Source organism: Emydura macquarii, unplaced genomic scaffold (assembly GCF_026122565.2).
Source record: "Emydura macquarii macquarii isolate MOO-44397 ecotype Brisbane River unplaced genomic scaffold, CSIRO-AGI_Emac_v2 contig_2422, whole genome shotgun sequence".
Taxonomy (NCBI): domain Eukaryota; kingdom Metazoa; phylum Chordata; order Testudines; family Chelidae; genus Emydura; species Emydura macquarii.
Genome location: NW_027132559.1, coordinates 34,230,007 through 34,256,358, shown reverse-complemented (window position 1 = coordinate 34,256,358; position 26,352 = coordinate 34,230,007). Strand labels below are relative to the sequence as shown.

Genomic DNA, 26,352 nt, shown 5'->3' with positions numbered 1-26,352 from the left:
GGTCCCTTTGTAACCCTAACCCTAGCTTGGGAAGCCCTACTGCCTCACCCCTAATCCTAGCGTGGGATGCTTTAACTTTTCTAACCCAGACTTCAGCCTGGAGAGTCCTACCTTTGGTAATCCTAACCCTAACACTGCAAGCCCCAGAGGGTGGGGGAAGAAACTCCCTGCAAAGGAGAGGGGAGAAATAGGAGGGTCAGTGAGGGGGAGGTACTGAGACTTGGAGGGCTGGGGGAAACCAGCCTACCTGCTCCAAAGCCCATTCCAGCCCCTCTGGGTCCTGATTCCTGTTCCCCAGCCAATCCTGGGCCCCCAGGATGACTGCTTCAGCCCTTCCAGCTCTTGCTCTCACCTCTCCCACCCCTGGGCACACACAAGTTTACGTAGGGGCACAGCCATATAATATTTCCATTGCAGGGGCACTAGCACCCCCACACTGGTTCTGCCACCCCTGGGAAGCCCTGCCTTTTCTAACTATAACAAGGTGGCTTGCCCTTTTAAGGACCTTGGGGCTCTCTGTTCTGTCCAGTAAGCCCTAGCCTGCTACATGAGGGCAGTACTAGACTTAAAAAGAAGCAAGCCCAGCAACAGGGATCTGCTGGGGGAAGCAGTGCAGACAAAGTGGTCTGTGGTGGGCAAGGAGCTGTCAGGAAACAGGGCCTGCAACAGAGCCAGTCTCTGGGCATCTAAGGGTTTACACAGAAAAGAAAAACCCACAGCTGGCCTGTGTCAGCCAGCTTGGGTTTGCGGGGCTCAGGCTGCAGGGCTGTTTCATGCTGTGTAGATTTCTGGGCTTAGGGGACCCTCCCACCCTGCAGGGTCCTAGAGCCTAGGCTCCAGCCAGAGCCCAGAAGTCTACCTAGCAATGAAACAGCCCCCTGAGCCAGAGTTGGCCAGCTGTGGGTTTTTCTTTGCTGTGTAGACATAGCCTTGAGCACAGCTGGCCTGTAGCAGGCAGCCTGTTGGGCTACATTGGTGGATTGGTTGCAAGAGTCAGCAGACCAGCTCTTAAGCCCAGACCCAACAAGAGCTTGGCAGCTACTCAAAGTATTTACCTATGGCTGAGTTAGCTCCTGCTTTGTTCCAGTCTGGACCCCAAACCTGTCCCTGCCTTGCCTCACCTCACTCCAGGTAACCCAGTTCTGACCCTTGGCTCTGATTCTTGACCTCTGACTCTGGTGCTGACCCTGGGCTTTGGCACCTGGCCTTGGACTCCAGTTCTGACCCTGAGCTCTGATTCCTGACTACTAACACCTGCTCTGACTGCTACACCTGACTCCTGCTCCAACCACCAGGCACAATTGCTGATGTCCTGATCATGTGACAGGAGCCTAGCAGGAACTGATCAGACACTAGAGCCTGCTGGAAAACCCTGGGTGTGCCAGCTCCTGGGCAGTGAGATTGAAGTCCAAGAACTGGGGTTGGTTTTGGGACACTTTATTGCAGCTGGGGCCAAGCTGCAAAGAAGGAGACTAACATCTGAGCCCACTTGGGCTGATGATTTGGTTGTTATGCTGTTTTCCCTTGAACTTTAAATAAGAGACTCTTAGGCCCTGAAAGACACTGGATTCTGTTATGCAGCATAGCCAGAGGACCAAATCACATCTATAGCCAGACTGAGCCAGAAAGGACATAGGGAAACTGAGGCAAAGCTACTGAAATACCAATTCTGGCCATAAGGGAGCATGCTGAGGCAGCAGCTCTGTGGCAAAGGGGGTGGGACTTGTCTGGGATTTATTGAACTCCCCTCCAAGAAAGGAGGAACAAGATATAAATAAGGTAAAAGGACTCAACCTTGGATAGGAATAGGGTGTGTTCAGCGTGAATACATGGTCACTTTTCTATGGAGAGAGTGAGAGGACGTGGCCTCTCCCTTTAGAGGGAGGGGAAGCGATAGTTGGAGAAGAAGGGAGATAGTTGAGGGACAGAAGCAGGCAGTGGGGAGCCTAAGGGAGAGAGACAGAGCGAGTAAACGGAGAGAAACAGAGTGGGGGTAGGGGGAAGCCAGAAGGATAGAGGGAAGCCAGGACTGAGAGAAACCAAGAGTAAATTGAGAGACTGAGACTGAGCAGGCCAAACTGGCATGCAGGAGAGGATCTCTTTAGTTTAAAGCTGGTTGGTCAAGTCAGTCCATATTTGATGGCATGTTCCTAAGTATCTATTCCTGTTTGTTCCTGAGCATTGGTTCTATCATCTATCATTGTCCCTGAGATTTGGAACGGGAGTACCAAAGGTCCTTCAGATCCAGTGGGTCTGGTCTAATATGAACTCTGCAAGCAAGCATCACGGGAGTCAAGTCCATCTCTTCAGGAAGTCACAAGAGGTACTTGAGGCTCAAAGACTGATTTAGGCGTTAGGCAGTGAGATATTTGGAGAACCTTGAACAAAATAGTAGTAATAATAGTAATAACCTATGTAATAGCTTTGTGCATACAGAGACAGATATGGATATATTTATTTATATGGTTTTATTTAGTTACATACTAAATTAGTATGTTATAATGAGTGTAAAATATATATTCAAACCACTAATTTTTATTATATATATTCTTCATCTATTTAACGTTATTGCAGGTAGGTAGAATCCACTTCAGTTTGTTCCAGTTTAAATAAAATCCTTGTTGTTGTTTGTTTGTTGGACAACCAGTTGTATTATCTTGAGGATTACTAAATAACCTTTTATCGCGGTGTAACACCCTCCCTAGTCCCTAGCTCTCACCAGGTGGGTATATTATACCACCACTGTAACAAACTGTTACTAATCTTGGTCCATGATTCTGGGATGGAGTGACCATCAGATGTATTTCAAATTATAACACAGTAACACTACCATGAGAGGTCTGTTTACAAAGCAAAAAATGACACTTTTCTTTGTTGGGGTGTTCAGATGGCCAAAATGGAGGGTGTTATCCGCCTGCTGGTGGCATAGCAGGAACAGATGTACACTCTCCTACAACTCCTATAAGGGCAGAGAAGCAGCAGAAAGTCCAGTAACTGGAGCAGGAACAGTTCCTGTAGTGTGCTGAAAAAATGGACTATAGGCAATCAGGTGGCTCTGGGGAGCAGGGGCCAGCAGGCCATTATCAGGCTTGTTGAAGCTAGGACCAGATGATGATCCAGAAACTTTCCTGCATGCTTTCAAAGGGGTAGTGCAGCAGGGTGAGCAGTGCCATCTTGGGTGGTCACTACAGGGTGACTCTATTTCATCTTGGTGAGGCCCAAGGACCGTACATGGTTCTATTCAATAAGCAGGCAAGATCGTATATCATCATAAAAGAGGCTATTCTGGCCAGGTTGGGGACGAAGCCAGAAGCTTAGTGACGTTACTTCAGAGTGGACCCATTTCCCCAGAGGACGCATCCAAGGCTCATGGCTCAGCAATTCTGAGACCTGTTGATGTGCTGATTATTTCCAAAGATTATGTCTTTGATAAAATTATTAGCCAAATAGTCCTAAAACAGTTTCTGCAGGTCCTGTCAACTGAATCCCAAACCCGGGTTTGGCAGTTTCAACCAGTTTCCACCAGTGAGGCAGCAGAGAGGACAGGCTGACGGTCCTGAGAAATCTGAACAGTGGACCCAATTGAAAACATTACCGTAAGGAAGCCAGGAGGACATGAAACCCTGACTTACAAAAGGTGGGGATGGCCATGCCAGAAGATAAATTCCTGGGCAGTTCTAAGTTTGGGGGCTCAGATGAGCTATGAGCACCTCAGGTATTTTCCCCAACTGAGTGCAGGTTCCCCAGTGGACAGCCAGGGAAACCAAATTATGTGTTTTCAGTGTGGGCAACCCAGATGCATGAGAAGATCCTGCCCCCTAATGTAGTGTGTCTATTTTGAGTGCTGTTACAACCAGGTTCATGATTCAGAAAGTTCCCTCAACAGGAGTGAAACCCTGCCATATATGTTCAAACTGGGGAAACAGGTAGCGGAGCATCTGTGGACTCCAGCTGCAGACAAGTCCTTGTCCAGAAATGTGGACTGCAGTTGGTTAAGATTGACAAATCAGCCCATACACTTATACCTGACAGCATTGGAGATATGGAGTCAGTTAAGGCTCAGGGTGATAAGGAGCATTCTCATAGCCTTTTGCAGAGGTCTGAACTTCAAATGATAAGTAATTGAATCAACTGACAGTATACAATATTATTGTATTATAAAAGTGTATCATGTAAGGTCTTTTCTGAAAGCTAATGATGCACTGATGATTAATATAATTGTGAAATATATATATTAATGATATATAAGAAAATCTGGATACTCACTGATATTATGCTTTAAAGACTGTGACCAAACACAGGGAGAAAAAAGTTTTCCCCCAGACAGGAGGGATGATAGCATTGTGGAATCAAAACAATGGAAGCCCTATTTACATACAAAATCAGGAGGGGGATGGGAAAGCCAGAGGAAGGGAAGAACAGCCTGGGGACAAAACAGTGAGTTTGTAAGATATAAGGAGAGAGATGTGGCCATCATGGCATCCGTCACTGGACAGACACAGAGGGCCAGAGCTCTTGCAAGCTGAGAAAGATGGGTCAATCTAGCAGGGTTAGAGTCTCTGGGAATTTAATATATGTGAGAAACCTGTTTAGGCATAGACTGGGGGGACCAAACTTTGAGCCCCCTCTTCCCCGCCTCCCAGAAGGGATGAAGAACTCAGAGCTTCTGCCCTGCGGCAGAGTGGTGGGGCTAGAGGATTCTGCCCAGGGAGGAGGGGTTTTCGGGGGCATCAGTAAGTTTGGCCACCCCTGGAATAGATCTTTCACCGAGAAAGATAAGAGAAATCAGTAACTAATACTTCTATGGAAGGTCCTGACTGAAAGAAAGTCAGCAATGGCTAGAAAGAAAAATGTGGTAAGAAATCTACCTTGAACCCAGGCTGTAGCTTGTTAAGTCTTAGTCACTAGAAGGTGTATTTTACTTTTGTTTGCTTGTAACTATTTATCTTTATCTCTTATATTTGAACTCACTTAAAACCTCTCTTTCCTTGTTTTACTTTTATTCTAGATCAACCCAGTAACTGTGTTTAACTTAAAGTGATTATTAACTCCAGTTAAAGCAACATGTTGCTGTGCATTTTTCTCTTTAAAGGAGATTTGCTGAGGAGAGTGCAGTTTGTGCTTTGTATGAAGTGGGAGAATGCAAGGGATGGATTGTAATGTAGCTGGTGGGAAAGTATATGTAATGTAGCAATGTGAACATGATGCTTATGGTGCTGGAGTGGGTATAGTATGCAGGGACCCAGATGTAGAGCAGGCTGAATACTACAAACATTGTTCAGTTCAGCTATGTTTGACCTGTTTTAATGCATAAGAATTCACCCAAATGGATATGTTCATTAATGTTTGGAGAATATCTGTTCTTCATACAAATAACCAAATTTGCATGGAAATAAGGGCATTCATGATGCAGCATGAGGAATTCTGCTGCAGTCATCCAGTTAGGGACAGTACCAAGTAACTGAGGTGAACAACCACACACCCTGATCAATAGAAGTGAGCAGATGGAAGACACCTAACAGACCGAACATTATTTGTCCAAACAATCTGCCAAATAGTTAGGAATAAGGGCAATGAGCAAGAATCTGGATAAAGGCATGAAATATTCATAGACTGAAAAAAAGAACTTAATTAATTGAATAGTTAATGAACAACAAATAAGGCAACCAGTCCTGTTAGTGCAGGTAGTGGAAAGGATTGTGTAACAGAGGCTGCATGTCATAGTATGGGGAGAGGTCTGGCAGGAGTCTGGCCCCCAGCTCTATTATTGCATGCAGGGACAAGTCTCCTGGACTCCAGAAGCTGTCAGGGAAGTAAGGGGGAATGTTAGTGTGGGGGGGAGCTACAGGGCCGCGGAGCTGCTGCTCTGACCCGCCAGTCCCGGGAGGCGGCGCGTTCCTGGGCCCGGCAGCTGCTCTGGCTCCCTGGGGCTGCCGTAGGCGGCTTCCCCCGCTGCCATGGGAACGGAGCCCGGTTTGTGTCGGTGCCGACGTTGGAGCAGGGAGGTGGCGGCTGCCCGGGTCCAGCACGGACCCCGTCGCTCGCCGCAGCCATGTCCTCGCCGCCCGGGCCCGAAGTCGCCCCGGCCGCACCCCCGCCCCCGCATGCCGGCGGGGAGAAGCGCGGGCCGCTGCTGGCCACGGACAGTGACCTGGGGACCAGCCAGGTGAGCGCGGCCCGGGCCGAGCCATCGGCGTCGGCACCGACAGCCTGGCCCAGGGGAGCGGCCCGGGGGCCAAGCACGGTCACTGGGAGGAATGACCCCGCCGCCGCCCAGTGCCCGCTCATTCCTCCCCCTGGTGTCTCCTGGGGGCTGGTCTGTGCGCCCGATGGGGGAAGGGAGGGGCGCCTTTTGTAGCTGCCGGAGCTGGGGAGGGGCTTGGGAGCCCCAGCTGAGCCTGGCTGTGGCACGAGGCCCAGGGCAGAGCCAGAGCAGTGTCTGGCCCTATACCGGCCTTGGGCCTCTCCGCTTCCTCAGTCCCCCCGCCCAGCGAGCATCTCCCGCCCGCGCTGCTCCTTGCTGTCCCCCGCAGCAGCATGGAACGGACCCGGCTCTGTCAGTCCCGCGGGTTCTGAAGAGCAGCCGTGAGACGCCACCCCCAGATCCCCCACCGCCTGTGAGCTGTAGCAGAGGCACGGGGGGCCGGGGGGTGAAGGGGCTCTCTGTAGGTGGAGGGAGACAGTATGGCATCCGTTTACACTTGGTTCGTGGGTGGAGGTGGTGGTTGTTTGTTTTTACTTAATGAAATCTTGGGTTTTGTAGAAGGTGATGCCATTAGCCCAGGAAAAGTTCCTACTTGTCCTAAATGGATTTTTCAATTTAAAAATAATCTAGCTCATATGGTTGAAGATTGAAGCACATATTAGGTGATTTGGTGCTGCATCTGGGTGTGTCTCACCAAATCAATTGCCTGCCATTGTAGGGGCTTGTGGCACATGCTAGTTTAATCATGAAGGCTGTAACACTCAATTTAATCCAGGCATTAGGTGTAATTGGGTGGGGTTTAGTGGCCTGTAATGTGCAGGGGTGAGACTAGATTATTTTTTTCTGGTAGTCTCTTCTGGCCTCAAACTCAAGCAATTTCACACATACAAAATGGGAAATGACTGCCTAGGAAGGAGTACTGAGGAAAGGGATCTAGGAGTTACAAGCTAGTGGATCACAAGCTAAACATGAGTTAACAGTGTAACACTGTTGCAAAAACTAACATTATTCTGGGACATATTAGTCCCTGTGTTGTAAGCAAGACACGAAAAGTAATTCTTCTGCTGATTAGACCTCAACTGGAGTATTGTGTCCAGTTCTGGCTGCCACATTTCAAAAAAGATGTGAACAAATTGGAGAAAGTCCAGAGGAGAGCAACAAAAGTGATTAAAGGTCTAGAAAACATGACCCATTATTTAAAAATTGTGTTTGTTTAGTCTACAGACGAGAAGACTGAGTGGGGACATAACAGTTTTCATATATGTAAAAGGTTGTTACAAGGAGGAGGGAGAAAAATTGTTCTCGTTAACCTCCTGAGGATAGGACAAGAAGCAATGGACTTAAATTACAGCAAACTTAAAAACAGTCAGGGTAATTAAGCACTGGAATAAATTGCCTAGGGAGGTTGTGGAATCTCCATCATTGGAGGTTTTTAAGAGCAGGTTAGACAAACACCTGTCAGGGATGGTCTAGTTAATACTTAGTCCTGCCTTGAGTGGAAGGGATTGGACTAGATGGCCTCTCGAGGTCCTTTCCAATCCTACACTTCTATGATTTTATGATCACTTTCTGAGTAGCAGAGTAAAGTCAGCAAGACTGGTCAGTTTCACTGCTCCAGTTCAGAATCTGACCCCTAAGGAAGTGTCAGTCATGTAAGGGCTTGGGAAAGTTGTGAGCTGCAGCAGAGGCAGGCCTTGGAGCAGTTACTGAGAGAAGAGAACACAAATAAAGGGGCTGGGAAAGAGAGAGTAGCAGAGACACTCATATTCTTCACATCAACCAGGAAGCTCAGGGTGCAGGGGGGAGGAGAAAGCAAGTCTCTTCATTTCAGGAAGTGGGTAGAAGATGCTTCAGATTTATCACACCACCTATGGGCAAGAGGCTGCTTCAAAAACTGAGCCCTTTAATGCATGGTCTAGGGGTTCAGTAACTGGGGTGGGTATCTCACCAGTGCATTGCCCCAGGATTTTCTTAATCTTTCACATTAGCCTCTGGAGGATGGGGTATTTTACTCTGGACAGTAGCTGTCAGGTAAACTTTTCAACCCCTGTCAAAACCTCAAGAGAAGAATTCAAAGTCCATAGTGTGTCAAGGAAAGCACAACTAAGCAAGTAGCAAAGGTTACTGGCTGGTCTCACCAAGGTCATAGTCTGTTGTAGTGGCGCAGCTGAGTTGCCTTTACAACAGAAAGTTCCATAGCTATGAATTATTTTTCCCTTTCTCTCTCTGTAGTTACTAAAATAATTGCAGTTATTTATTTCAATGTATGATGGTCCAGGTGCGTGGATGCATCTGAAGTACTGCATTGTGATTCCTTATTAAAAAGTGAGATAGACCAGCACTGTGGATGTGCTGTATGACAATTTTAAATGTATACAAGTTTATTCATTGGAAACAAAACTTATTCAAATATGTCAGCTGCATTTTTCTCCACTCTGGACAAATTCTGTGCTAAGTTTGTTTTTAAAGACATTTTTAAATTATCCAAGCATCAAAACAAAAGCATCTGCAGTGTATCATAATGGATGGAAAGATTCTGTTTATTTAGAAGTCTCAAAAGTAGTCAAACTGTCATACATTCCAAAAACATTCACCATTAGGCTAACAATAACCATAAAAATTTTCATTTGAAAATTGGGATTATAATCAATGTCATTAGTGCAAATGCTACTATTAGACTTTGGGAGTGTTGATATCCCACTCTTTCCAGTAGTTGCCAGAGACTGAAACTGTTGGAGATGAAAAGTGTTTGAACTAATTACAGATATGCTCACCAAAGAGTTGATCTAAAACCCATTGAAGTCAATGGAAAGACTCTCATTAATTTCAATGGAGATTGGATCAAACTCTAAAGCCATGAAACCAGTAAAAAATTAGCTGCTCAGTGATAAAGGGAGGACAGGAAAGAGGCAACAAGTGAACTGTTGAATGACAGGAGGAAAATGCAGCAAGATAGATTGAGGCGGTGGTATGGGTGGAGGGTATGCAAATGGAATCTGGGACTCTATCCAGGCATTTATATAAAATTAGAAGAAAGCTATATTTTTTAATTATGAGACTATAATTCCTTATTATTGTTACTTCAAAACTGCTAGAGACTTAGTCTCATGATATATGATGTACCTTGCACCCCTCACTCGAATTATAGCCTCAAAGTTTAGTTCCCTATTTGTTCATATTTAACATTGTTTAATTTTAACATTTTAAACACTGAAAAAAATTAAGAACTGTATTTGTTTTGTAGGGTATTCAGTTGAAGTTTGTGGACCTTAATCGTGTCATCAAACTACTTGAAGATTCTAACTCAGTAAGTACAACATGAGGAAAAAGGCTTTTTATATGGGTAATAATAAAACACATATTACAATTAATTACACAAATAAAACGAAGATATCCAGATATTGAGCCCCAGTGGTCAGGTCTATAAATCCCTACTGGATTTATTTTACCAGCATTATACTGGAAGAATTACAATGTAATTTCATGATATTCAGTGTTAAGGAATAATGGTACCCATGAGCATTTATGTTAAACATTCATTCATGTGCCTAAATATGTACTTTCACAAAAATTGATGCAAATGTACAGATTATAGACTCAAGATGGGCAAATGACAGCGTTGGTGTTGCAATTGACTGTCCAAGATTGTAACTTTAGATTGTGAAACCCACCACTAAGAAAGCTGTTACAACATCCAGAATTATTTAAAGCTTATCATCATTTTTATAATGGCCCATATTAACTGTTGACATTTCTCTAGGGGCTTGAATTGGAGGAGGGAAAATGCTTACAAAGTTCAGGAATCAAGAACACAGAAAAACAGTAACAACTATAGCCTGGATCTCAAAAGACTATTTTTTGTCTCTATAGGAAGGTTTGACCAGTCAAATACACAAGAGCTATAAAAGTTCTCTGTGACTGTAAAAACCTAATAATTAATCATCTTTAAGCAAGGGGTTCATTGATCAAATCTAATTGCTGATTACAAATCTAAAAACCAGTCTTTTTCTCTCTTTTCTTTTTGATACACAGCTGAAAGAGTAAGCTGTGCATGATCTTCATAGAAAAATATTTTCTGAAAGATTGTGTGCTGAGCCTCCAGGAGGCACAGTTCACATAGGTGCAATACAGAGAAGGAGGCCTACTGATTCTGGACTGGTGGGTGGCTGCTCTACATTATAGTAGCCCTGCCTTGTGTCAAAGGAGCCCAGAATGGCCACAGTGGAGTATACTGTCGTATCCTGACATATCCTTAGTCCCTTTTCCAACACTGCTTCTTTACCAGGCCTACACCTGGCCTATACAATGTTGGCATTGGGAGATTCTTGGCTGCAGAAGGGGATTTTATGCAAGATACAGGAACTGTAGCAAAAGAGAGAATTTGGACAGTTCTAGAATCTAAGCTTTATACAAAAAAAAATTGGTCAGCATCAAAAATGATGCTTCAGAAGAATGGAAAACTTAGGGGTTTGTATGCAGGAGGGATCGCCTCAGTAGGAGTACAGATAATGGGAACTGCAACACCAGATTGGAACTCTGGTCCATTTGGTTTGGGTTTGGTTTTGTTTTTTTGTCTTTTTAAGAATAATTTGGAAGAAAGACAGCTAGAAACTCTCAAGAAAGTGGTGAAGCAGTATGAGAATGGGCTTGTATCCTTTTTTCCCTCCTCTGTGGAAACTACAGTTCAAATAGGATGTTACATTTTATATTTTTTAATATTTTGTCTTTTCAGCAAAGTGGCTTATTATTGGCTACATTTCACAGAGACGCATCACTTTGCCTGATAGCAACAGTGGTTCATTTATGCTTTAATCATTTAGGGCTTAGGGAAGGCCTTCTATGCAAACTTATCATTGCTAGGGTTGCTTGGTTAAGAAAGATTCTTTGGATGCTTGGGTCTACCTGCTTCAAAATAGAATAGAAAAATCTCAGCATGCATAATAGAAAAATGTAGATAAAAGGCTGTTCAAACTTACATGTAATTACAGCTTTTACAACTCAGCACTGTCATGGTTTCTAGGTACTATAATGATTAATACTTTAGAAATGCAAATAAGAATAACAATGACTAGTGGGTATAAGGTAACATTTAAATAAAAACAAACCCAGATTAATTATCTGGAAACATTTTTTATTATTATTATTAACCGTACCAGTCATATGTAACAGATTTCTAGAAATGACAGGTGAGACTGGGTATAAAGATTATCTCACAAATGTGTGTTTGGTCCACATTTTTAAACCTGAGTGCCTAAAGTTAGATACATTAGCCCATATTTAGGCATGCTTTTCAGAGGGGTTTAGTGGCCACAACTCCCAGTGACATCAATGGGTAAGAAAGCTCAGGTGCTTCACACATCTGAAAATCAGACCACTTATAGTTACTGTACCTAAACAGAGATTTATGTGCCTAATTTTAGTTATCCAAACCTGAAAGTGTTGGACTAGGGTATTTCTTTCTGAAAATGAAGTATATTACAAGAAATAAGCTTTTTTTTTCCCCTCATTCTCAGGAATTCTAACAGTCTAATTTCCTTAACTATTGAACATTAAAAGCCTCTTAAGGATTTAGCGCAAATATTTAAAATTCTTAACCTATGTGCAGAAAAAATTCAGAACCAAGAGGCTTTCATAGAGCCGACATGTGAAATTCTTAAATTATGTGGGTAAGTACATCAGTCTTTACTTTAATAATAAATAGCACTGAAGATTTATATACATGTTGTACCCAACCTAAGTGATTTTCACAGCCCCCCTGTGAGATAAGTAAGCATACACTGGTTCCCTTTCTTTCCCTTTTATAAACTGATTTTCTTTGGGTATGATTGCTGGAGACACAAAAAAAATCCTTTTTAGTAGTTCAGTAACTATGGAGCTACCAATTGCTGCCCTCAGGACTATATTATAATTAACCCCTGGATGCCAGGGAGCAGGATTCCCACGGGTGTTTCATTGCCTTAAGTGGGGTATTCTGAGACTATTGGCTGCCAAGAGATTAAACAATAAGTCTTGTTACGGTGTGTTTTGTTCTTTCAAAATGCTCTCCAGGTGAGTTAAAAACTTCAGGTGAAGTGAAGGGACCTTAATAGCTTTAGGTAAGCTTTATGAAGTGATAAACCTTAGGTCAACTTATTGGGGGTGGGGGAAATAATACAAAAACAATGTGAGGGTTTTATATTGGTTTTATCCATTTTAATCTACTTTAGAATTTAACATTTAATTTTTAGGGTCCTCGTTGTCATATTACGCTTTACGTTATTTGCAAATCAGAATTAAAGTGTCATTCATTTCATGTTTGTCAGTACTTTCCTTTTGATTTGAAAATTGTGGTCATAATAATGATTATCAAGAAAGATTCCCCTTAACTTTTTTGATGTCTGCTTTTCAGCTAATAAATATAGTAAGGAGTCATACAACATTGCACTGAATTTCTTTCTTCTCTGATTATAATAAATTGTGCTGCTTTACTTTGCTGCCCCACAGTGGTTAATGAGAGAGTACCTCATGACGTTTTCAGTTTTTTCTGTGTATGGCAGAAACATGACAAAACTTTTCAATGAAGGTATAAAGTTCATACAGCATAGTCATATCAGTTCAAGTGAGAAGTAGATTTTCACCTATTGTGGAATTCAGAAATAACACTAGTTTCTGCAGTGAATGTATGGATGTGGTATTGGACCCAGTTCTTTGCTTTAATTTTTGTCTAATAGAGATGTTTCCATACTTCAATGCTTTTTCAGGTGGGGAGAAGTCCATAATTAGAGGAAGTGTTACTTGGAAATTCCTTTTAGCAGCTAGTCTGTCTCTGGTACTACTTTCCCCTTTTTTCTACCATTACCTTTATTTCTTTGCCTATCTTGCTCACACTTCTTTTTCTCCCCTTTTCTATCTCTTTCTTCCCATTTGTCCCATTATTTTTTCTCTCCCTTCCTTTTCTCTGGCTCTGCTGCTGATACCAACAGGGGGTCTTTCCCCTTCCCAACGCTTTTCCAGAAAACATACAGCAAAGCTGTGCGTGCACTATAATATGTAGTGAACCAAGCATAACATCTTAATATTTAGTTGAATATGAGGGCAATTTTTGAGCATTTATGTATCTACATAACCTCTATCCTCATAGTATCTGAGTAAATTTATCTGAACAATAGCCCAGTTTAAAGAGATAATCTGACTCTAAGTAGCCTAAATATAACTAATAGTTCTATTTTTCCATATTGTTAGCTGTTCTACCTAGAGATAGGTTCATTTTTTCTATCTGTGGTGGTGCATGTCTATTCATAGCCTGGTTCTGGCCCATGACTGATATCACCCAAGTTACTGAGTTTAATCTTCCATCTTTAAATGAGATTTGTTTGCTGGGATTATTTCCTGGTATACCTAATATGAATTACTACAATGATACTGCAGCCATTTACTTCTACCTGCCAAAAATTTAGTTGTTAGATCATGAAAGTAAACACTTGTTCTGGGATCAGTGTCTGCAAAGAGTATACTTGTCCTGGAAAAACTGTCCTCATCTTCAAGGAATTTCATAGGATAAAACATAGGATATTAATTTTCTATCAAATGCTGGCATCAACATGAACAAGTTTTGATTAATCTGTTTTTCTGGTGTGTTCTAAGGATAGTTATAATAATTTGCTTGTTCAATTTTTGCAGGTTACCATTTTTAAAGAAGAACTTATCTGATGAAGTAAACTACACCTCTGTAACTTTAGAATCAATTGCGCAACTGGGTAAGTTTAGATTGCTGTGTTGCAATACCATCCAGGATACTAAAAAGAACCACAATTATTTTCTCAGTTGTGGCTTAGAATTTTTATGATTTTGTTACTGTATTTATAATTACAAGTTCTTTCTATCTTCTGAGACAATCAACATTCTGAATTTCCCAGCACTCAGAAGCAACTTTGCTATTAACTTCACTGTGCAGCTTTCAAAATATTGGAGAATCCTAATTGGCTGATTAGCCAATGAGGTTTCTTTCTTCCCAGTGGGAGAGGCTACCTAGGAGGGTTAGCCCGGGAGAACTCAAGAAATAAACTGGTATTACTCCTGTAGCCTGATTTGCTGGTTGATTTCATTTTGTTTTGAGAAACATAATTGTTACACTTGAGTTTTTCAAAGAACAGCACCACAAGCTTTGTAGCTCAAGAGAGCATGGGGTCTTGACTATCCAGTAGAGATGTGGATGAGAAGAGGAATAGCATATCAGCAAGTGAGAAGACATGAGCAATAGAGAGGTGGAGCAGAAGGCAGAGTGTGACAGGTCAAACCAAAAAGGGATAATCTTGGAACCTGGGAACAGAAAGTTCTCCTGCCCAGAGGTCTTTATTTTCATCTTTCCAAAGAGACATCAAAATAGACCCACAGTCTCAGTTTATTTCTGACCCTCTTTGGTGGTGCCTACCCCCAAACTCATTAAAAAGTGGAAGATAACAAAATTAAAAGAGAAAGCAAGTCAGTCTCCAGAGCATAGCTCTTTCCAGGTCTCTCCCTATTTTGTTGAAAAGGTACTTTTTATATGCTCCCCTTATGTCCCATTGTGCCTCACCAGAAGCTAGGATTACTAATATGGCAGCCATGGTATCAGTTGCCATATTAATAATGCTAGTAATCCTGTTTTCTTTATTCTGAGGGAAACTGTCTGGAACCATTGAGCTGGCCTAATCCCTCCCCACTCTGGAGAGGGGGTAGTTCCAGCCCACCTTGCTCAGGAAACTCCCATCTCAGGCTGTAAAACAAAGGTCAACAGAATAGGCTTCTTTATAAACCCCAAACCACCTTCCCAAGACCACTTCCTTCCCCTTTTGACAGCGAATCTGTCTTTCAGGTATTTTATAGTCAAACCTGGGCTAAGGTAATACCGGCCCAAGACAGTTACCCCCATAAGGAGTGAACATAAATATATACAGGGTGCAAACAGTAAGGAGGGACACACATTACGTCTTGTAGTACAAGGGAATGTAAGTAAGACGAAATGAGATGACATTTTTAAAACTATTCTATCTTGTAAAAATTGCAAATCAGAATTTGTCTGTTTCTTACAGGTTACTTGATGAGGGTGCCTAGCTCTGAAGTGAGGATACAAATCTGTAAGTGTATCATTAGCTTTTACCATGCAGAGCCACCAAACAAACAGCTTGCAGGTAAAATAACTATTTTAATGTCTTGCAAGAATTAAACAGTCAAATATATATGATCTATCATTTACAGGGAAACAGCTCTTTACACTCAGCTGTGTCTCCAGTTAAGAATTTTCATTTGTGCAGATAAATAAGCTATAATTACCTTAATTAAATAGACAGCATTGGAGAATGTGTAATTGAATAATTTCATTTTAATTTTGTGACAATGTATACATTCTTATTGAAATTATATTAATGTGTATGCATTGAATGGATCTGTCTAATCTGGCAATATATACAAGATTAATTTATTTAGACATTGTTTATTATAACATTTTGTGGGATTACAGTGAAACAGTACAAACAATTGTGAGGAGGGCCACAAGGATTCTAAAACATGGAGGATACAGGAAAAAGGAGTGGTGGCTTTGGGGCTGCAAGTGGAAAAAATATAGAATTCTGGGTTTGGCCATATAGCGTCTATAGACAGGCAGCATTGTCTCCTTTTCCTGGGTTTTATGGATTTAGGAAGCTTACAGCAACTAGCCATTTCCTTGCATGTGGGGACCTCGGACACTGGTACACCTTAGTTCCTCATATTCTCTGCCAGTGGCACATAATAGTCTAGTCTCTTGTGGGCTTTAATACTTTGGTCTAATTTCAGTTGTTAGATTTAGTGCGTGGGTGCTGGGTGATATCGGTGGCCTGTGATGTGCAGGAGGTTGCACTGGATGATCTAGTGGTCCCTCGTGGCCTTTGACTCCGTGACTACAGTGGTACGCTGAGATGGCTTCTGTGGCTTGCAAAGCTCAAGGTGGTGCTCTCACCTCCAATTACCAGAATTTGGAAATGTCAAAGCAATCTATTTTTAATTTTTAAAAATATTACTCCAGTTACATACACACATGCTTAACCTTACGCAATTGAGTAGTTACACTTACTTCAATAAGTGTTGAAATTCTTGGAGTTTTTTCCTTTCCTCTACTAGGTACAGAAAGTAAGAGGTGTTATATCAAAACCAAGGAACTGTATTTTACCCTTAGTAGATACTGTTCCCTAATATGAGTATTCAGTGGGACTATTAATGTGCTTAAAGTTAAGCACATGCATAAGTCTTTGCAGGATCAGCATTTAAATTGAGATTTGATCCTGTAAGGTGCTGAGCACTCTGGGCCTGATCCAGCAAAGCATCAAATCACATGCTTAACCCTGTTGAAGTAAATGGGGCTACTCATGAGAGTGTTGACACTTTACTGGATCAAGGCCAGAATGCTCAGCACATAACAGGATTTGCCCTTGGTGATTCACAGTAGTCAAGACATTGCAGGCAGATCTGCTATTGGAAGAGGTCATCACTGAGTGAAGAACCACTTGCAATAAGGAAATGAAGGGATGTGTTTGAGTAGTACAAAATAAGAGGAATTTTTACAAGAATCTTGTCTTTAAAAAAATTGGGCCTTTTCTCTAAAATGTCATTTGTCTTTTAAAAACTGCTCATACTTAACTTTCCATTACTTGATAAGGTGGAACATAAAAATCTGACCTGCTCATCTCAATACTTCTGTTCCCATCTACAGTACAAAAAGAACAATAGTAGTGGTTTCCGTATACATGGGCAAAGGAAAAAACAAGTATTGGCAATTTAAACTTATAATCAACATGACCTTGAGGAGTCATGTGAAGCAATGGAATTTAGTCATGTTGACTGATAGACAGGTATACTAATTGTGAGAGGCATTGTGGTCCAGAGAATAAGGCACTGAACTGGGACTCAGGAGACCTGGCTTCTATTCCATATCTGCCACTGACCTGCTGTATGACCTTGAGCAAGTCAATTCACTGTTCTATGCCTCTGTTTCTTCTCCCACTCTTTGTCTGTCTTGTCTGTTAGACTGTTAACTCTTCAGGATAGGAACTGTTTCTTACTATATATTTGCATAGCATCTAGCACAATGAGGTCTTGATCTTGGTTAAAAATTTCACTTTTTCAGTCATTTTAATGAAAATTATCCATTCACATTTCATCCCTTTTTTTGAGGAAAGCTAAATACTGTATGTGATTGTGAATGTCTAAATAGTTATACCTTTCAACTATTGTACATACAGGTTTCCATTCTACAAGTGCAAACTATAAGATACAGATGGCTGAATTAGGAGGTTTAGCAGAAACCCTTGTTTTGTCACTGGCAGTAGTTGAAAATCAACTTGCTGAGAAGTTATGGGTACTTAAAGTCCTGCAGCATCTCTCCAAGTCTGGTTAGTACAGGATATTCTTTTAACAATCTCATTATCTCAGATACATTTTTTATATACACCTAAAACAATTACCAACCTTCAGAGTGTTGATTATTCAGACTTTTCTAATTCCAGGAGTAAATTGTAAACTTATGATGAAAGCCCAAGCAGCCAGCAGAATCTGTTCTCATCTAAATGATGTCGATCCCTCTGGACAGCTACTGTTCCGTTCATCAGAAATCCTATGGAATTTATTAGAAAACACTTCAAAGGAAGAAATTGTTAATCAGCTCAGTAACTTGGAATGTATACAGTAAGTACAATCAAACATTATGTAAACAAGTATTGCAATTTTGCAGCAATCTATACAATACTAAGATAATATGTTGCTGGGTTTTGGCATTTTGTTTGATACATGCTGAGAGAAGAGACAAAAGAGAAATGGAGGTTATGTAGTTTATCAGTAATTATTATTGACCCAATCCTTCAGAAGGAAAGGACCGCAAAATTAGGCCTTACATCAATGCAGTGCATTACTGCAATGGTAAAAAATTAAAGTATTGTCAAATGAGTAGTAAATGATATGTTATAAAATATAAGGTTGAGAACCAGATCCTCAGTTAGGTTGCTCCATTACAGCCAGTGAAATTGTGCTGATTTTCACTGAGGATTTGACTTTTTCTATTTTTAAAGAAAGTATTTTAATCAGGCAGCAATATGCAGTTAAGTGCACCTGTGCAAATGTAAATAGACATCTTTATAAATTCAATTTAACACCTGTAAAACAAAGATTTGTGTCCAATTCTGCCTATTTTAGCAGTTGGTAGTTGCTTAAATTAGATATGCAGTGGTACATACAAATTTTGAGAAAACCTTGGGAAGTTGTGGTGCTTGCAACTGCACCCTAATCTAGACTTTGAAAAGTCTGACATTGCAATGGTATTCAAGTACTCCGGAGCACCTAAATAGAATATGAAAAGGAAGATAAAACTCTGAATTTTGTTTTCTTTTAAGTGCTTTGAAGGAAGTTTTTATGAACCTACTCAGACATGGTTTCCGTCACTATGATCGCCAGCTAAGAAATGACCTCTTAGTAATAGCCACACTAATAGCTGAAAACCCTGGAGCACCAATGATTGTGAGTATTCACACTTTTGAGCCTTATAAGCTGGTAACATGTCCACTGCTATTAAAGGGAGTGTAAGCAGGTGAGGTACCTGCTCTGCTCTGTATGCACTGGATGTGGTCCAGAGTTACCACCTTCTTGGCATTTGTTATATTGTTAAATTCAGTCAACTCTTTCTCCCATGCTTGGCTGTTCCTAGGGCTTTCCTTCTTTCTTTCTTTCTGTAGTTCCCTCTACTTCAGAGACACTCAAACCCTTAATACTGTTAGCTCTTGCCAAAAAGTATAAAGATGGATTTGATAGTGAGAAAACAAAAATTACTGCATCTCTATGCAAGGCTTAACAAAAGGTTCCTGTTAACATGGAGCTTTATGTTTAAAGCTTTACTCATTGTTTGGAAAATGTAAGGAGTATGTGTATTACAGTACATTACCTAAGAAGTGTGTGTTTACCTCATTACCTGGAATATTTCATAGTTTTTACAAGAGAGCTGTTCGGTTCCTTGTTTTAAATAAGCTAATATTCTTTCACTCTCTGTTTTACGGTTTTAGATTTAGAATTGTAAATAGTCATTACATAATGAATAATTAGGCAAACAATGGTTTGCTGATTACATGGATCAGCATGGATGTTGTTTAGGGGCCTGATCAGGCATGTTCTCCTTATATGGAATTCATCTTTGTTTGAATAAGAGTTTCACACTCAGAAGCCTTGTTGGATAGCCCTTATAATTTAATTAATGCTTCCTGTTTTCCCAGTAGCCATTTCAGAATGTCTATTGTTCTTTTACAGTAGTTTATTTCATATCTGACGTTTTCAGGGCTCAGATCCTTAGGCACATAAATATCTTTAAGTGCCCTTGGTGTCAATGGGAATTAGACGCATAAATACTTTTGAGGATGTGGGCCCAAGTATTAATCTGTGTGACCATAGCTACAGTAGATATTTAACAACCTTTTTTCTCTACATCATATAAAACAGTGCAAACCATTGAGGAACCATGTACTTTATGACAACCTACAGATCAACTCAAAGATTAAGACTGCGAGTAATAAAAAAGAAATGAGAACTATAAATTACATCTGGAAAACAAGTGTATTCCATCATGGAAGCAAATTTGTTTTCAATTTAGACTGGATACTCTGTGTATTTGTTTTGCACTGTTTATGGAGATTATCCAAAATGTTCAAGGAATAGGTAGTCAAGTACATTACCTTATATGAGCAGTAGATTGAGTCCTTTCTTAAAGGTAGTATCAGACATTTTCTTGTTAATGTTTCACTTTTTTTAATAGGATGTGTTCTCATCTAACTACATAAATCTCTGATTTGTCATTTAACACAATGCAATGGTAGTAATAAATTCTAATCGACCTCATGAAACTGTCATTTAAACAAAAAATAGCCATTTTGATCAGCCCAGCAATTTGAACCTTCAAAAGTTGAAAAGAATGTCTTATCACCTGTGAATTGCAAACTTCCTGTAAAAACAAGGCTCATAATTACATTCAAATGAGCATTTCTGAGATTACCAGTAGCAGCAACTCTTTTTTTCTTTTTTTTTAAAAAAAAAAGAGGCAGTGTGGTAATTGTTAACCAATTTCCATCTTAGTTTAGTACCAAATTAACACTGAAAGGAAAAATATGCATTTTAATATTCCAACACATTTTTTTCATTAAAACACTGTTTTGTGGTCGTTAAAAGCATGTTGCAGCCGGTTGGAAATTTGTTCCTTATTGTATCCCTCCATGGTATCACAAAAGTCCTTTTTTTTTTTTTTAGTAAGGAGGCTCATAAATCATCATTGCTGTATTTTTCTGATGACAAAAAGTGCTTTTTTAGATTTGAGTCTACTGGACTGAGCACAATATGAGCCCAGTAATTGCTGGGTGCATCAAGGAAGAGAAGAGCTGTTGCATCTCCTAGAAGATGGTCTAGTCAGTTCTCTGTGCTGGTTCCAGTCCTGCAGATATTGGCGCTCAACTGGCTGTCTGGCACCTATAGTTTGTTCACATCCATTTTTTTGTCATGGACCATAAGAGCCAAATTTTCAATATGTGGCATCCATTTGTGCACGTCACTTGTGCATACAATTTTCATATGAACTCTTGTAAATTTCATCATTTGAATGTAAAAAGCACATTTACATGCACAAATTTAACACACACATTTGTGTGTACAAGTGAATGCACAAACATTACTCAAATTGGTGATTCACATATGCAAAATTATATGTACACTAGTGAAGGGAGCCACTTGGAAAATGTAGCCCTAAATATACTGTGAGACTATTGTCTTCATCTGTGCCAGACTGGACCTGTGAATGCCAATCTTTTGGGTCTTCCATAGACTTGCACAGATTTGTACAGAATGGGGCATACATTTTTATTAATTGTACCCTTAGATTACCATGTACCCTGTCACCTTCTTGGTAAAATGCTGAATACACTGACAAATGAGAGCTGACATTTTAAAATGTTGTCAAGAAAATAGTTAAAATTTACAATGAAATCATGAGCTATGATTTAATTAAAACATATTTATTTTGTATGTCTGTTAGGAAAGTGGATTTACTAAACAGTTAATACTATTAGCAACATTTAGTGAAGGTAAGACATCTTCTTTTAACTAATAAATATTGCATATGTAGAATACAAGTGTTTATTCTTAATTATCATCTTTTGAAATTTTTGTGTACCTTTAGCTGTAAACTGACTATAATTTCCTTCCCAGTTAAAAGTCAAAATCTTTTGGTGAAAGGATTTAAACTTACCTATAGTTATGAAGACTTTGAGCTGAAAAAATTGCTGTTTAATATGGTTGCAGTCTTAGTGAAAGATCTGTGTGCAGTACAGGTAAGTTGTACCCAAATTGGTGGTATAAATAAATGTGGATTATACTGATCAGAGCAATATCCTTTTCCTATCCATTTCATTACTATACTATTTCATCTGTAGGTGAATAATTCATAATCTTACACCAATATTTAGCCTAAGACCTAGTGTTGATGTTACACTGCAATATAAGATACCTATTTTTTTAGAAAAAACAATGAGAGTCCACCCCTCTGGAATATGTTTTTAGAGGTTCTGGAAATCTAGTTTAACACTAAAAAATTACCTGTTGCTGACAAATGAATGCTGAACATGGCTCAAATGCAGATGTGGACCAGGACAAGCCAAATTCATCACTGTTTCAGAAACCATCTTTTACTGAATTGATGCAGAATATGAACACTATTTGTCTTCACTGAACTATATTCAATATTAGTATCACTGTACCTGCTCCTGATACCCACGGCCAACCCCAGGTAATTTTCCTAGTGCAGGCCAGTCCTGTCCTGGGCATTTTCTCCCTATTTCTGCAGATTCTGGCAACCTGAAGGAGCCACTGAGCAATGAGTCAGTGAAATTGATAACAGGCTAGCTGAGTGCATATGGTTGCCAAGAACTACCATCAATCAAGCTTCTCATTAGTTCCTACTCTGTCCTCTTACCACACACCTGTCTATGAGCCTTTTATATCAGCATTACACCATACCAGCAGCAGTCTAAACATCCCTGACATCCCACTAATCTTGGCCTCTGTGGTGCAGACCCTTCTACCCTCACAATTACTTCAATTTTATTATTAGTTGCATAATTGTAGCAGCTTGGGGACCTGGTCCATAAGTGGGACTCCTTTGTGCTAGGGACTGTACAAACAAAGACCAAAAAGAGGTTGCTGGCCCTATGATTATTTATACCACCTGAGGATGGTGGCCAAACAGCTTTATCCAAGAGACTAATTATTAAAAAAAACCAAACAATATTTCCATTAGTGTTATTAATCACTGAATTAGAACAGACTCATTGAGAGCTTTATCCACTGACCATTGATATGAGATGATGGTACAGTGACCATGTATCATGCCCAGAGAGAGTCTGTGTGTTGCCAAAACACTGAAGGGTACATTTTAAGCGCTTTAAGGAGGAAATTGCAAATAGTTGAGATAAAATGATTTTAAAAATTAGTTGACACAGTCTCTTAGATTTTTTTCATATTTACATGTGATATCTTTAAGCTACATCTATATCCTATTTATCTTTTGAATCTGCAGCTGCTAAATGAGGGTAAAGTGGTACTGGCTTTGTTTCATTATGTAAAACCAAATGAAAAGCCTGGTGTACATGACTGGTCTGTTGCCCAATATGAAGAATTACAGCTTCATGCAATTGCTGTCTTAGCTTCAGTGGCTCCATTATTAGTGGATGATTACATGACCTGTCAAGGGAATACTCGCCTCCTTATGTTTCTAGAATGGTGTGTGAGCCAAGGTGAGTTGATTTTTAGACATCCATCTCAATTATACATCATGGTCCTGAAAATACAGCACAGCTATTAGATAGAAAAATTGTAAAACTGATCAACATGGAATACAATTTTCAAAAATAGTTCATGTAGGATCAGTTTTCACACCATTTTTTGAAAAACATAAATATATAGGGTTGAACTCTTGTACTGAAGAAAGTAAGCAACTGGTAACACCTAATTCCCTTTATTGCACTGTTAGATGCTCTACAGCTTTCTACACAACCGCTTATCCAATGCATCTGAGAGCTGGCCTGCATTACTTTTTTTTTATTACAGTTTTGGGTGTTTCTTGCACAGAAATAAGTAAATTTTGTCAGATGAATATTTTATTATAGAGATAAATATTCAGTTAATCTAGTGATCTCAGTCTTCTCCCTTTACCTGTCATATAGGAGCACAGATCTCCATTGAAAAAAGCCAGTCAGTAACTTACTCAGCTAACTAAATTGTTGAAATAGTTAAAAACACTCATTAAAAACACATCTTTGTTATGCTAATAAAATGTACAGTCATTAGTGTTAAGATTTTTTTATTAAAAAATTATTTTTAAGCAAAAAGACTTTGTCATAAGAAGGAGTTAGTTATTTTGCTTTTAGTTTATTTGCAACCTGCAAAATAGCAGCTGAAAGCAGTCTTCTTCTGAATGTACACTATACTGCAAAATCAGATGTTAATTTTGATTTCTCCACAGATCCCTTCTTCGGTCAAGGTAACTGTTTCCATGGTGCAGGTGGTCGTGGCAACAAACTTGCACAGATGCGCTACAGTCTGAGAGTGCTGAGAGCTGTGGTGTCCCTTTGTGACGAAGCTGTGAACCTTGATCTTTGTGATCAGGGAGCAATTAACCAACTGTTGGGTAAAGCATAATTTATATTGTGATATTTATCCAGTGTATAATTTGCTCTTTTGTTGAATACATTGTTTGGAGTGTTTCACATAGGTGTGCAAACTGGGAAAATTATGTTCTGTAACTTCCTATTTTTACCCTTTAACACATCTAATTTTATGTGCTCCTTTTTTAATACATTTCTAATATTTCTAATTTTCTAATATTAATGTACAGTCAGCATTGTGCCAAGTGTTTCAGGTACTAGTGCATAGTTATTAACACTTGAGGGTTTTCATCAATTAACAGCTTTGTCTCTTATCTGAGATACTTCCCTTTCTTCATTTAAAAAAGGAATTAATCTCTTTCATGAAACATCTTGTGGCAAGCCAGGATGTGAATCTATAGCACACCAGTTTGCTGAATACTAGCTAACTATACGGATACTGCTACAGCACAGTGATAGTCCTGGAGTGCGGCTTAGTGTTCTGCTTTCTGTATACTAAGCCATGCTCTGCAACTTTCACTGCTCTGTAGAAGTATCCACATGACAAATTACTGTGCAGCAAGCTGATGCATTGCAGATTCACACCCTGGTTTGCCACACATTAACTTGCTGTGTAGACAAGCCTGTAGTTCCATTAGCTTTAGTCCATCGGCGTAAAGGTTACACAATCTACTTCTTAATTTTCATTGTTAGTGTGAAGCAAAAAGGATTCTTTCCCCAAGAATCAGGCAGCACAAGATAATACTGATAATTCACAGCACCAGGAAGACTGATAAACAGCTTCGAATTCATGTTGTTACAGGAGACATTTATATATGGTTTTTATCACTTAAACAATCTATTTACATTTCTTTGATCTATTCACTTACAAATACAGACATTGTTCCACCCAGAAAGAACAGGAGTAATAATGACAGATACAGAACATACCTGCAGAGACACTCTAATTACATCAAAGGATCTCTGACTACACTTGAGGGGGGCGGGGAATCCTTACAGATAGGAGGGTACATGACAGAGAAGGGTGTAAGGAATGTGCTGCTCTCATTGTGAGGCAGAATCACTGAGTGGACATCTGGCCTTCGAGTTATCAGGTATTTACATACGCCATTGTCCTTGAGGCTGTGGTATGCCTGCCTGTTAGTTATGTGAGTTTTCAGCCTACCTGAAAATTGCCTCAGGCCTAACATTAGCAATTGATTTTCATTCATAAGTACTACAGGTTGTGTGAACTTTTGTGAACCTCAGTAGATGGATAGCACAGGTAGTTTGTGTTAGACAATAGATTATTTGTGTTGGAAAGTTTATTTAAAAAATATCAGCAAAGAGAGTAACTATATATAATTTTTGTTTTCTGTGTAAAACAGGACACTTGTATTTTTAATTTGTCTGTCATTCCAGGTATCTTAAAGCATATAGCAAACAAATATAAAGAAAATGAAGTTGCCATTGTACTGGAAATTGAAACTGATGTTTTACTTATCTTGTCCACTCTCTGTGAAAATGATCTTCATAGAAAGGTTTGTATCCTACTGCCTTATTCTTTGAGAAAAGTAAAAATATATTTTTATTCAAATTACACTGCCATTTTTCTTCAAAGGGATCATTTGTAGTTCACCACTCATGAATCAAAGAGTCTTTGACAACTAGTTTCAGTGATGTTGCATTTTACTTCCCATCATCTGACTCATAATCATTTTGAGCAATTGACTGAACCCTGTCATTACCATTTTCCATCATCTAAATAAAAGGATGAAAATATGTTTGTTGGGGTGAAGGGATAGTGAGATAGGAAAGACTTTTAGAATCAAAAGCTGAAAATCTATTTTAGCACTGTCAGTATAAGGAAGAAATTCTCCTCTAATTAATGAGGAAGAACTAATACAGATACAAGGAACATGATTTAGTTTTTGTTTTATTGAGATTTTGTGTGTGTTTAGGAAAAATACAGTTTTGATTAATGTCTTAACAGGAACTCTTTGGCTGTGAAGGAGTGGATATACTTATTCCATTAATGAAGATGGATCCAAATAAGTTATATAGTGGATTAGGACATAATCGACTCCTTTTTTGCACATTAGATAGTTTGTGGTAAGTGTGGAACTATTTTAACAATAGCAATTGTTAAAAGGAAGTCTTGTATTTATATTTGCAAGGTTGTTACTCTTCTCTAGACACAAAGGCCTTTTTCTCATTTAAGGTGCTTAAATGTTCATTATGCTATTTGATTTAATGATGATAATAAAAATAATATATTTTGCACATGATTCATACTAGATCTGGGGCTCAGTCATTGGTCCTAATTTCATGCATAGCAGACAGAAAGATGCCTTAAAAGAGCAGTTGAAGATTTCTCCTGTGCCTGGAAAATTCTTGGATTGCACAAGCAATAGTTGGCTCTATACCCCCCACTTTCCCCTCCCAGTCTTTCATAGGTGCCATGTTGGGAGTAAGGAGAGGCTGTGCCAAGGT

At 39.8% G+C, this 26,352-nt stretch overlaps 1 protein-coding gene across 1 annotated transcript in view; it reads left to right on the top strand.

The window, feature by feature from the left end:
* Nucleotides 1-5,825: 5,825 nt before the first annotated feature.
* CFAP69 (cilia and flagella associated protein 69) overlaps nt 5,826-26,352 on the top strand; it is a 35,561-nt gene continuing 15,034 nt past the window's right edge. The window contains exons 1-15 of the mRNA XM_067562237.1: nt 5,826-6,166; nt 9,450-9,512; nt 10,789-10,854; nt 11,762-11,871; nt 13,865-13,941; nt 15,256-15,354; nt 17,440-17,589; nt 17,704-17,881; nt 18,583-18,706; nt 21,255-21,303; nt 21,428-21,549; nt 22,794-23,010; nt 23,739-23,903; nt 25,282-25,400; nt 25,853-25,971. Coding sequence (XP_067418338.1) covers nt 6,053-6,166; nt 9,450-9,512; nt 10,789-10,854; nt 11,762-11,871; nt 13,865-13,941; nt 15,256-15,354; nt 17,440-17,589; nt 17,704-17,881; nt 18,583-18,706; nt 21,255-21,303; nt 21,428-21,549; nt 22,794-23,010; nt 23,739-23,903; nt 25,282-25,400; nt 25,853-25,971 — 1,772 coding nt within the window. The 5' untranslated portion in view covers nt 5,826-6,052. The remainder of the gene's footprint in view (nt 6,167-9,449; nt 9,513-10,788; nt 10,855-11,761; nt 11,872-13,864; nt 13,942-15,255; nt 15,355-17,439; nt 17,590-17,703; nt 17,882-18,582; nt 18,707-21,254; nt 21,304-21,427; nt 21,550-22,793; nt 23,011-23,738; nt 23,904-25,281; nt 25,401-25,852; nt 25,972-26,352) is intronic.